The 12,517-nt window shown below is 30.0% G+C and overlaps 1 protein-coding gene across 2 annotated transcripts in view; it reads left to right on the top strand.

Moving 5' to 3' along the window:
* Window positions 1-12,517, top strand: part of LOC145258123 (uncharacterized) — an 89,585-nt gene that overhangs the window by 56,046 nt on the left and 21,022 nt on the right. Inside the window, exons 1-2 of one of the 2 annotated variants that reach the window (XM_080115867.1) lie at window positions 264-1,128; window positions 11,559-11,690. In XM_080115867.1, coding sequence (XP_079971993.1) covers window positions 394-1,128; window positions 11,559-11,690 — 867 coding nt within the window. In that variant the 5' untranslated portion in view covers window positions 264-393. Of the gene's footprint in view, window positions 1-263; window positions 1,129-11,558; window positions 11,691-12,517 lie in introns of those variants that run through there. The other variant, XM_080115868.1, reaches the window with a different exon arrangement.

The raw sequence follows: 12,517 nt of genomic DNA, 5'->3' as shown, positions 1-12,517 counted from the left end.
AGGAAATAATGAGTCTTGATTCATGGAGACCGAAATGACTTTATTTTTCTGAAATGGGACACTATAACTTCCTCATCGTTCAGTTCTGGTTACCCAGCGGATAATGACATACTTGATTTTTTGTTTTTACAACAACAAGCATGCGGATATCGGAGCTTCCCTCTCTTCTTGAACTTTCTTTTGTATAATTCCGTTTTGTTTTTACAAAAAAAAAATTATTGATCCATAAATCCACGTCATCCCTAGAAACTTTAAATAATATATATATATATATATATATAACTATATGATAATTATTAATTAACCTCCCTCAAAAAAGAAATTTGGAGGGGTCTACCACCAGTACCACTCTACCATATATTTAAATTTAATTTTTAAATCCAACCTATCAATATGATCAAACAGTGTTTTACCGATGGTTTGATATCTATAGCCATTGTTCTCAGTCTACTCCGTACAGATCTCACTAATTATTTAAATAGTGATTATATTACGTACCCTGAGGTACAGGAGATAATCCTCGGGACGAGTACGGCCTATGGTCGGGTGAATTACAATAACAATCGCGACCTTTTGTCAAACCTAGGACAACATGTACGGTTAAAAAACATTGATTATGGTCGCATTTTCTCCACTTCACTCTATAGGGAACTGCGACAATTAACACCTTCTTCGTTTTTGGAAAGGGATTGTTATTCCACCTATCTGGTCAGTGCTGACCATCTATCCTCATCCGATCCGGGATCCTCCCCAGTACTACCTCCTCCTGTGGATCAAACCAATGAAGATGATTACGAAGATTCTTTTCAGTTGGATACAAATGAAGATATACTGGCCACGGGTCTAGCCGATGTTGACGCCAATGCGTCCATTAATAGTGACCAATGTCCGGAGGAAGAAGAAACGGAATTAGAAGAGCCGGGGCAAAGTGCAAGCGATGTCGAATATCATAACTTAATTAACACGAACGATAATTTAAGTTCTACCAAAGACACGGAGGTAGAAGAAGTTTCGTCACCATTGAATAAAGAATCGGTTAACAATGCTTACAATTCGACTACAAACAATGAAATGACTTCTACGTGTAATAATGCCAGCTGTTATGCGATTAGCGAACTGACCAAGGAGGTAATAACATTTTAATAAAACTACTTTGCTTCTTGTGTCGAATGGGTATCCAGAGTATTTCATTTAGCGGTAAATTTTTACTTGGTTTCCATCTTAACATTTTCCTTTAAAACGATGACTTTTATATGTTTTCGGGTATGCTGAAAACGAATATCGCATTTAAAGTTTCCGCAAATAAGATTTTTTTTTTCTGGATATTAAGCAATGTCATTTTTTATGTTATTGCTTGCATAGTTTTTTAAATCGCTTCGGCCATTTCCGGGACTGAAATCCTTTGGATACCCACACAAGTACCAGTACCAGAAAGCAGTGGTTCCTGGATTTAAAATAGTGGTACTAGTGCACTTATTGATCCGTGCTGAAATAATTACGTTATTATTTAAAAAGCCATTCTTAACATGGGGAGAGGAGGGTGTTTTATACCTATTCTGTACTTTAACCTTACAATTGAATAAAAAAAAAAAAAACTTTAAACTTGGAAATACGATTAAAAAAAAAAATAGCGCGGATCAGTAAGTGCACTAGCACCCAGATGGTGTTGTCCCCAAGAAATATTGTTTATATTTTAAGTATTGCGATTTTTTTGGGAGGGAAGTCGTGTGTACGAATAAGCCCAATTATTCTCGCGTAACATTCGACACTACTTGCTTTTCGAACCGAATAAACGTTTTTAAAGTAAATGAAAACACTAAAAATGTAGATACTTATGCATGTTACCGCGCTAATTTTTGAAATAGTATTTTCGAGTTGTTCAATTTTTTACGATATTTTTTTATTAAATTGTTAAGTGAAAGAGAATAGTTACAAAACACCTCCTCTCCTCATGCTAAGAATAACTTTCTAACTTTTCAGTTAGGTAAAAGAGTAAATGGTTATTTTCAAGTTCCGTCACCCTGTGGTTACAAAGGTTTTACCCGGTTTCTGCAAAATGAAACTAATTCCTTTTTCGGTAAATTATTACGACGTGCCCCAGCGTATTATAAACACCCAAACCTCGCCATGTTAAGAACGGTTATCGCAATAAACACCCCAACCTCGAAAACCGTTCTTAACATGGGGTGGTAAAATATACCTTTTTTTTTTTTTTTGCTTTCAAATTGTATTTTTTAAACACCCGAAAAAAAATTGGGTTATCCAATTTCTTTTTCTCGTTTTCTTATTTTAAAAATACAATTTGAAAAAAAGATGTAAAACTCGTTTCATTTTGCAGGTCATAGTTCTGCACAAAACCGGGTAACGAAACTTGAAGATAACCACGTTTTTTTTTTTTTTTTACCATTTTTTTCGTAGGCCTATTGCTGTAAAAAAAAAATTAATATTACTAAACGAAACTATAAATAAACTGTTGCGCCTATATACTTTAGGAATTATTTCAGGTAAAAGTACAGAATAGTTAACATTCGAGAAATTATAAACAACAAAACAAAAACAATGGCGGACCTGTACGAGAGTGCTACTAGTGCTACCCCCTAAAAAAAGTGGTTTATACCTTAACTTTTCCAACGATTATCAAAAATTAGACATAATAATCATATTAGCAGAAAAAATTAAAAAAAAAAAAAAAAAAAGGTACTCATGCAGAGAGTGATCCGTGCTGAAATAATAACGTTATTATTTAAAAAGCCATTCTTAACACGGAGAGGGAAGGGTGTTTTGTACCTATTCTGTACTTTAACCGGGTTTGTATTACTGTACACATAGATTCGAAAAAGTTGTCATAAAACAAATATATAACAAATAAATATTATCAAAGGCAAGATAAGTTACTTTTCTACCTAACTGGATGTATTTTTCGTGTTTTTATTCAATGTAACATGTTTATTCAGCTCGAAAAGCATAGTGTTTACCGATGTATTGGAAAATTCAAAATGGCGCCCGACTCTCTCGTTAACACGGTAAGTTTGGGAAAAGGTGCTTTAAATATAAAACTAGACAAAATACTGTTAGAAACTCGCTCAATATATATTACCGTGACATAGGTTGACATATTCGGTGGGTTTTTAATAGTATTTTGTCTAATTTATTATTTATAACACCTTTTCCCAAACTTACCGTGTTAAAAAGAGAGTCGGGCGCCATCTTGAATTTTCCAATACATCGGTAAACACTGTATGTTTTTGGGGCTGAATAAACACGTTACATTGAATAAAACACGAAAAATATATCCAGTTTGGTAGAAAAGTAACTTATCTTGCCTTTGATAACATTTATTTGTTATATATTTGTTTTTTTGACAACTTTTTCGAATCTGTGTACAGTAATACAAACCCCACCTCTCCAATCTCCATATGTTAAAAATGAGTTTAAATAACGTTATTTCAATACGGTCCATAATTACCAAAGGCAAGATAATCTACTATTCTACCTACTTGGATAAGTTTTAATATTTTTGATTGTTTGTTTTAATATATTTTTAATTATTTAAGTTTGAAACGCTTGTTTTGCTGAGCAATTAAAACAAACATAATACACTCCTCATTTGGAGCCCTGAGAATAATCGCTCAAAACTAGAAAATAAATAAAAATGACAAATCAACCCAATAAATATCGCTGTGACATTTATTGGGTGGATTTCTATCAGTATTTAAAAAAATTATTTTCGAGTTTTGAGCGATTCTTGGGACTCCACATGCGAAAGCATCATGACCTCATCTTTGTATTCGTTTTAGCTTAAGCGCCTCGCCTCGCCTCAGTACTACTACATGCATTTCAATCTGAAACGCTTTAAAACTAGTTAAGACACCAAAATCTTATCCATTTAGGAGAGTAACTTTCGTGATTTTGATAACATTTCTTTGTTATATATATTTTTTGCTTTGTTTTTTTTTTTTTCTTTTACTTTTTCGTTCTGATTGTCCATTGTAAAGCATATACAATAAACGCTTTGAAATAAGTTAAAACAAATTACTCTGCGTCTGGTAATATTTATTATATATTTTGAGGGGTCACTTTTTATAATTTTTTATTTTTATTAATTTTGCATAAACATAATCATTCGTTTGGGGAATAAAAAACCGATTTTTAGATTTCGGATTTATATATATATATATATATATATATATATATATATATATATATATATATATATATATATATATATATACATGATTATTTCTATTATTCGAATTATATTGGTAGTAATGCAGTACACAGTGCACTTACTGATCCGCGCTATTTTTTAAATCGTATTTCCAAGTTTAATTAGTTTTGTTTTTTTTATTCAGTTGTAAGGTTGAAGTATAGAATAGGTACAAAACACCCTCCCCATGTTAAGAATGGCTTTTTAAATAATAACGTTTTACCGAATTATTTCCATGTTGCTTGTTATATTTACAACGTTTCAGCCGATGTAACTTCGACATTTTTTTTTTTTTTTTTTTTTTTTTTTTTTTTTTTAAGATTAATTTTTCGAACGTTGCCAACTGGACTTCGTCATAATGTTTCCCAAATTCGAAGATCAGAGCCTCTGACCGTCTGAGGTTATATCGGCCGAAACGTTGTGAATATAACAAAGAAACCATCTAAAAATTCCGCCCTTAAAAACATTATTATTTATGTTTATGTAAAAGTTTTAAAAAATCTGTCTTAATAGCCATTCCTTCCCTAAAAAAAAGCTTTTCTAAAAGTGTGGCTCCTTAAAAAAAAGTTAAAGTAGGTTTTGAAGATAGTAGTCCGAATAATGCAGCCTGTTGTTCTATTATTCGTTGGAAAACAAAGAAAATAGTTTTGTTTTTTGTTTCGTTTTTATCATAATCAACGCACTTTCTTTGTTTTCAATTATTTAAACCAATGTTTTATAATTATCATTTTTGTGTCTTATTTTTTTTATTATAGAGTTTTATTCAATATGAAAAATGTTTTAATATTCCATGAGAAAAAAATGTCTACGAAAAACTGAAATTGTTTTCATTATTAGTCATTTTTACTAATGTTTTTCTTTTTCTTCAGATTGTAATGCTAAAGTAATTTCTATTGTGTGTGTGTGTGTGTGTGTATTATATATCTCCATCCTTATTTTCTTAAGTTTGGTTGAACAAATCTACAAATAAACTTGTTTACATTTTCTTCGCTTTTTAAAGCATGACTCATTTTGTTTTTGTTATTAACTCGATTATTGAAATCAAATGCGATAACAAAACAATAATGTCAAATATCCTATTTACTGTATGTTTTTCGAGTTGAATAAACATGTTACATTAAATAAAAACACTTAAAAATTATCCTGTTAGGTAAAAAAAAAAAAGTAACTTATCTTGCCTTTGATAACATTTATTTGTTATATATTTGTTTTTTGACCCCCCCCCCTTTTTTTTTTTTTTCGGAGTCGAAAGGAATTTGGAAGTATTTAAACTGTCGAATGACAATTACGTTAAACAAATCAAAGAGTAGAATCTAGAATATTGCCATAGCAAAATTTTGGTTTTGCAACAATTTGATTGAATTAATACCAAACGATATCTTAATTGAATTTAACTTTCAAAATCCTTACAGGAACAATAGCAAAATAGTTAATAAAGTGTAAGCAATGGGTTTCTCTAAATGACAAAGAATTCTATTCTTAATACGAGGGTGATTGTTAATTATTATGTACCTTCACTAAAATAATATAATTAAAAACAAAAGTAACATAGTTTGCGAAACAAATTAAAGTGTCGATTCTCGGACAGCGGCGGGTGAGTGTGGCTATTCTCATCTTACACAAGAGTTGTTTTAATAATTTCTACGACTCAACGCGATACTTTATAAATTAAAAAAAAAAAAAAATCTAAAATCCAAAAATTTGAAAAGTTGACTTGATTTTCACAATGTAAAAATAAAGATTGCATCAATATCTACTCTGCCTTCCGTGTACATGTTGTTGTGACCGACATAAAAACAAAAAGCTAAAAAGATGTTTTTATTATTCCTTTAACAATATTCGTCCTTTTCACGTGATGCCATTCTTTTTTTTGCCTGGGTATGGCAAAAAAGAAAGTCTTGATATTTAATTCTGCTGACAACAGGTGGCCATGAATGTTGCAGCAACCATGCAATCAGTAACATTGCGGCAGATGGCACTTTTGGTCTTCCATACAAAAAGCAGATTTTAATTTTTTTATAAATCCTTGAAAACTTTCTAAAAATCTCTAAGGTATTTTATTTATAAAAATTTTTTAAAATTATATATAATTTTTAAAATCTGTAAAAGTTTATCTTGTCATTTGATTTGTATATACACTTATAATATATATATATACAACTTGGATGTCTTCAAGTCCAACGTTAACAAATTCTTAATGAACAACCGCCCCCTTAAGTAAACACTTCATCAAATCTCCACACTAACGTAATGTACTTGCAATAACCCTTATCCCTGAGTGGCTTCCGGGCCTTGATAAGTGGTGACCACTGTGTAATATATATATATATATATATATATATATATATATATATATATATGAGCAAATAGTTAATAAAACATGTTAAAACACTTTGAAAAAGAGTTAAAAACATTTAATTTGGAAAGGAAACACTAAATAAATGGATGGTCCTTTTTATTTTATTTTGAAAAGCTTTCTTTACAAAATATTGATTTTTATTTTTCTCCAACTTTGTCGGTTACTGTTGGCAAATTTATTAAATTCTGTTATATATTTTTTGGTACCGCACTTTTTAAAAAAATATTTTGTTTAGGTTAAATTTGCAAATTTATTAAATTTTTTAATTAAAAATAGGAAAATGTCGGAACATTTTTAGAAATAAAATTGCAAACCAGAGGAACGCTTGTGACTGCGGTAAACGGTGTTCGGTCATATTTGGTTCCTGATACTAAAGACTTTTTGTTGGTAATTAAATAGTTGTTAAATAAAATTTAAAAAAAAAAACAACTTTTGTACTAATTTTTATTGGTGCTAGTGCACTTACTGATCCGCGCTATTTTTTAAATCGTATTTCCAAGTTTTATTATGTGTTTTTTTTGTTTTTTTTTTTCAATTGTAAGGTTAAAGTAAAGAAGAGGCACAAAAACCCTCTCTTCCCCATGTTAAGAATGCCTTTTTAAATAACGTTATTTCAGCACTAGTCCCTTTTATTTTAAATAATTTTTTAAAATAAATTATTTAAATATGTGATTTGATTTCTTTTTCTGGCGCTTTAGTAATCTAATATGTAATTCGTTTTTGTTTTTTTTGTTTTTTTTTGTCTTTTTTTTATGGAGGTGGGTGGGGTATAAATTTTTTAATAGAAACCTTGAAATGGATGCAGTTAAAAATCAGGGACGAAATTAATTGTACTGAACACCGTTTACTGTAAACTTAGGCATTCTTAATTTCAACATTTCATTCTTAAAGGTTGTTATTTTAAATTGGGTTTTCTTTTTTCTCTCTTTCGTGGCGTATAAAGATCGCCATTATTATTAGAAAACAAAAATGAAGCTTCCAGAATTAGTTTTCAACATTACAAATTGCTGTGATTATTTTTATTTCAAAGCGTTTATATAGTTTATCTATTTTATCTCGTGGCTTTTTTTTTTCTTTTTAGATAATTATAAAAATCAATGAAATCTTTGTTAACGTCGACTTCTTGCGATCAAATAACTTGATTTTCAAGCATCGACATGTTTTAATTTCCTATTTCAGTCACGTAAATTAGAATGAAAGGCGGATCTGAACGAGAATAATCATCCTCTCGATATATTAGTGTCCAAACAATAATATACTGAAAAAATTTCTTAACATGGGGAGGGGATATCCCAAAAGCCCTTCTGGGGGCGGGGGTGATTCTTGTTCAGGTCCGCCGAATGAAATTATCGGGTTTGTATTACTGTACACATAGATTCGAAAAAGTTGTCGGTACTTGTACAGTTTAGTCAAGACATTAAAAAATGAAAATATCGAAAAAAGTTTAAATTGTATGTATCCGTTATGGGACGAAGTTCTCTGAAAATTTCACTTAATTTCATCAAAGTTTTTTTTTTTTTTTTTTTTTTTTTCAGCAAAAAAAAAATTGTTATGATACCGAGCAAAATGTTCGATTTTTAGGAAGAAAAGCTAGTATTAGAGATGGGGAGGGGGTGTCAGCGCTTTAACTGGAGTTATCTCCCTTTGTCATTTCTAAAATTCAAACAAATTTTTTTTAATCCAAGATGGCCGCCTTCAACGCGCTCTCATAAAAACGTGTTTTTGCGCTGTAAAAAAAAAAAAAAAAATACTTGATGAAATTAAGTGAAATTTTTTTTTTTTTTCGGAGAACTTCGTTCTATAACGGATACATACAATTTAAAAAATTTTCTGTATTTTCATTTTTTAATGTCTTGACTAAACTGTACAAGTACCCTTTTTTTAGTTAATAAAAGTAGTGTGAAAAAAATTAAATGAATTAAAAAACAAAAAAAAAACTTATCAGTAACTTCGCTTGCTTTTGATAACATTTGTTTTTCTGTTTATTTATTGTTTCGCTTGTTTATTAAAATATGTGAAACTACAGTCTAGTTAGAAACAAAACCTTTGCTTAGTTATTAGTTATCAGCAGTGAAGTTTTTTTTTTCTTCTTCTTCTTGCTAAGCTATACATACAGTCGACTCGCTAATTTCGTTTCGCTAAAATTTGCGTTCCCTTTCACTTTTCCCATCCGTTTGCGTCCGCCAACTTGCGGGCTAATAATGTCAACATTGCCCCCCCCCCATCCCCCCCAAAAAAGCTATTGTGAAACTTGAATTTAATTTGAAAATACTATTTTTAAAAAATAGCACGGTAGCATGAGTACATAAGCACACACAAAAAAAAAACAAAACAAAAAAAAAAATACCTTTCTTTAATTTTAACGACTGACCATCTATCTATAAAAGTGAACGTGTCTGCCTGTGTACATTTCCCTACGCAATAAACTCTGTCAATTTTTAGTCTACAGACTCGAAATTTGACATACAGGGTACTGAGATTTGGGAAAATCCATGTGATCGGTTTTCGGCCAGAAATTTGACTGTTAAGGGGTCAAAGTTCAACAATTTGATCTTTGAGAACTCTACCAAGTCCTGACAATTTTCGGTCTAAACACTTAAAATTTTAAATATAGGTTCCTTGGACATGGATCTAACTTAATATCTTGATTTGAGCCCAAAACAATAAATGTTATGGGGTCATAATAGAGGTCAAAGTTAAAAAAAAAAAATTGACCACTCGGTCTCTACCAAATTACTCAATTTCTGGTCTAAACATTTGAAATTTTACATAAAGAGTATTCAGAGATAGGGCAAGCTTTTTAATCGGATGTTTGCATGTCTGCCTAAAACTTTCGACAGAGGCAATGGATTTTCACAAGATCAGTATCGTTCTGCAGCTCGACCCTTCAGACGACAAATACCGAAAAATTGGCCAAAAACATTAATTTCTTCACCCTCAATTGAGCACTTTTCTACAGGGAGGGGTCGCTTTTTTCACTGATATTTTTGAAAGTCATTCCCTCTTTTTGATTGTCTAGCCTTAATTTAAACCTACGTCACTTCCGGTTTGGCGGTGGTCGTAACAGCAAAGACGTCAGGTTTTTTTCCCCCGTTCTTTTCCTCCTTTGCGGTACGGGTTCAAACTTGCCTTCCTACTACCACTTTTTTTTTTTTTTTTGCCCAACACGTGTTTCCAAACACCCGCACAATGCCATGCATCCATGCTAATAAATAAAAAATAAAAATAAAAAGATGCACAGTAAAGTGTAAAAAGTTAAATTTACCATCAAATTATTACTATTCGGGTGTACTCTGTTGTGTTTTTGTCTCAATTATTTATTGAAATAAACAATCTCATAGCATAAAATAATTTAATTATAAAATGAAGTCCACCGTAATGCATTTTGGTTTCTTCATAAACAGCTATTTTATTTTTTAAATTCTGGTTTTAAAATTCTTAGCAAATCCTCATAAATTAAGTTTACAAAATTTGGGAGTATTTTTTTTTTTTTTTTTTTTTTTTTTTTTTTTTTTTTTACAACTAATAATTTTATGAATAAAAATTAAACTATAAAATTTGGGTAATTTTAACTTTCTGCTCTATCATTATTTTCATGGCAGGTGCTCAACTGAACTTCAATCTATGGTCACTCACTGTAAAACATTCACGACAAACACTCGACTAGCTACAACCATTGTCAGCAATTTCCCTCTCTATATGTACCTAAAATGAAAATTCTGTGGAACACAATACTGTAGAACTGCTTCCCAGCAATTAGTTACAACTAGTTTAATAGTACTTCTGCAGTTTATGTAGAGTGCTACTTTTCGATAGGATTTTTATGGCATTGTGTGTTTATTAAATTGTTTGAAAATACAGTAGATAAGTCCTCCCCTCTCCTCATATTAAAAATGGGTTTCTAAATAATTACATTATTTCAGCACGGCCTGTAAACTGCAGAAGTACCAAATTAATAATTTAATGATCAGACAATCCTATTTTAGATGCAATAATTTGAAAAAAAAAAATAATGAATATGTTGAAAGTTAAAAGGACTCTCAGGCAACACCAAGGAAGTATAGATAGTAATTAATCAATGAAATGCTGATGTAAATGAATAATTTAGTTTGAAAAAACATTTCTATTCGTTTCATTGTTTAGAATTTGACAATTTTACACCTTTACACAAATGTAAAATGTATGTTAGGGACCTCCAAAGAACCCCATAGAATTTACCCGCCTCTCTCTATATGTAACATAGATGTAGCTTTAATATAGGTAAATATCATAACTTTTAAATCATTTAAATAGATATCTGAAATAAACTGCAAATCATAAAAAAAAAAAATCAATTTTGATATAAATAGCTATTTTCATTCCAAAGAATGCATCCTTTTTTTTTTTTTTCTAAATTTTAGATATTATTTTTCTGGGGTTATGTTGATTTAAAAAAAAAAAAAAAAATGCCAACTTTGTATGGGATGGTTGTATATTTCTTAAGTTTTACTTGAACACACAGACCACCCTTTATATAATATAAACTGATGATAAACTCCTTTTTATAATATTTAATTGCATTCTTATTTCTCTTTCCTGCGTTTTCCTTCTGAACAATGTTTTTTTTACGAACATGAACTAGTCCGTCTCCATCTCTGACTTTATGAACTCTTTTCTCTTTTGGATGATCCTTTTTTCTTGTTTCATAGGAAATTAGAATGTTTGAAACATTTATCCATCAACCTTTGTAATAGCATCTTGTCCCATTGGCAACTATTGTTTTCATCAGTTGTGTATTTTCTGCTTTGTGTCATCCTATATAACTGATCTATTGAAAAATATTTTTAATGACACTTTGATTACTATTCACAAACACTAATCGTTTTTGACTTTTCTAATTTTGTTGTTTTGTTCCCAGTTTTTTATTTCTTTTTACCATTTATCTTCATTTCAATATTTAAAAAATTTTTCATTTAAGATTTTTGTATTTGAGTTTTTTTTTTTTTTTATCAGGATCTTGACTTGATTGATGTTTTATATCGGCAAGATATTGACTTGGGTGTTCAAAAAGAAGTCTATGATGTCAATCTAAGACGAGAACTTGAACGAGAACAGGAACAATCCCTTCAAAAAGAACGAGAAAAAGTAAGTGGATTATTTTCGTTCAAACATTTTCCATCGTGAAAAAATTATTGCCTTTCAAACATAAAAAGGGATGCAAATTTTTTGCCGATATTTTTGATATTTGTATATTTATATAGAAAAATCAGATTTTTTTAGCAAGTTTTTTTTTTTTGAAAGCATACTGTAAGTCCAAATATTGAATTTGTTTTAAAACGAATCACAGCACATGTAGAAATTTTCTTTTAATACTCACACATTATCCAGTGCTAAAACTAGTATTTAACTATTGCTGTCGTTAAAGGGAATCTCCACTCCGTCATTGAAAAGAAATTAACTCGTATCCCAAGTTTTATATTACAAAAACCTTTTTAATTTTTGTTGTACTGTATTTGTTCATCCTTAAACTATGTTTAGAAATGATTGTGAGAATATAAAATGTCTTCAGTTTACACCAACAATTTTGGTTGGCGGCAAATTTAAATATTCTTCAAAATGTGTCAATAGAAAGTTACAGCATAATTCGAGATTTTAACGAAGAACATGAAACATCAAACATGAAAACATGAATCTAAAATATTCTTTTGAATATTTTACAGTCAAACTTTTGAATATTTTACAGTCAAACGGACACGTGTAACAAATGAATGAATGAGTTAAAAAAAAAATGAATTTTTGTCCAGAATTTTATTAAACAAAAATAAAGAAAAATTTATATGCACCAAAAATTTCATAATAAAATTTTTTTGATTAATGGGAATTCGTAGGCATTACAGTGTAAATTTAGTCTGATTTATTGTTGAGTTATCTTCCTTTGTTTCTTTTTGTTTTCAAAATGGCAATAAGACGGT

The sequence above is a fragment of the Euprymna scolopes genome, chromosome 33 (assembly GCF_053919585.1).
Source record: "Euprymna scolopes isolate OS-2025 chromosome 33, ASM5391958v1, whole genome shotgun sequence".
Classification (NCBI taxonomy): Eukaryota; Metazoa; Mollusca; class Cephalopoda; order Sepiida; family Sepiolidae; genus Euprymna; species Euprymna scolopes.
Note: the sequence above shows the minus strand (reverse complement) of the source record. Positions and strands in the feature narration are given on the sequence as shown.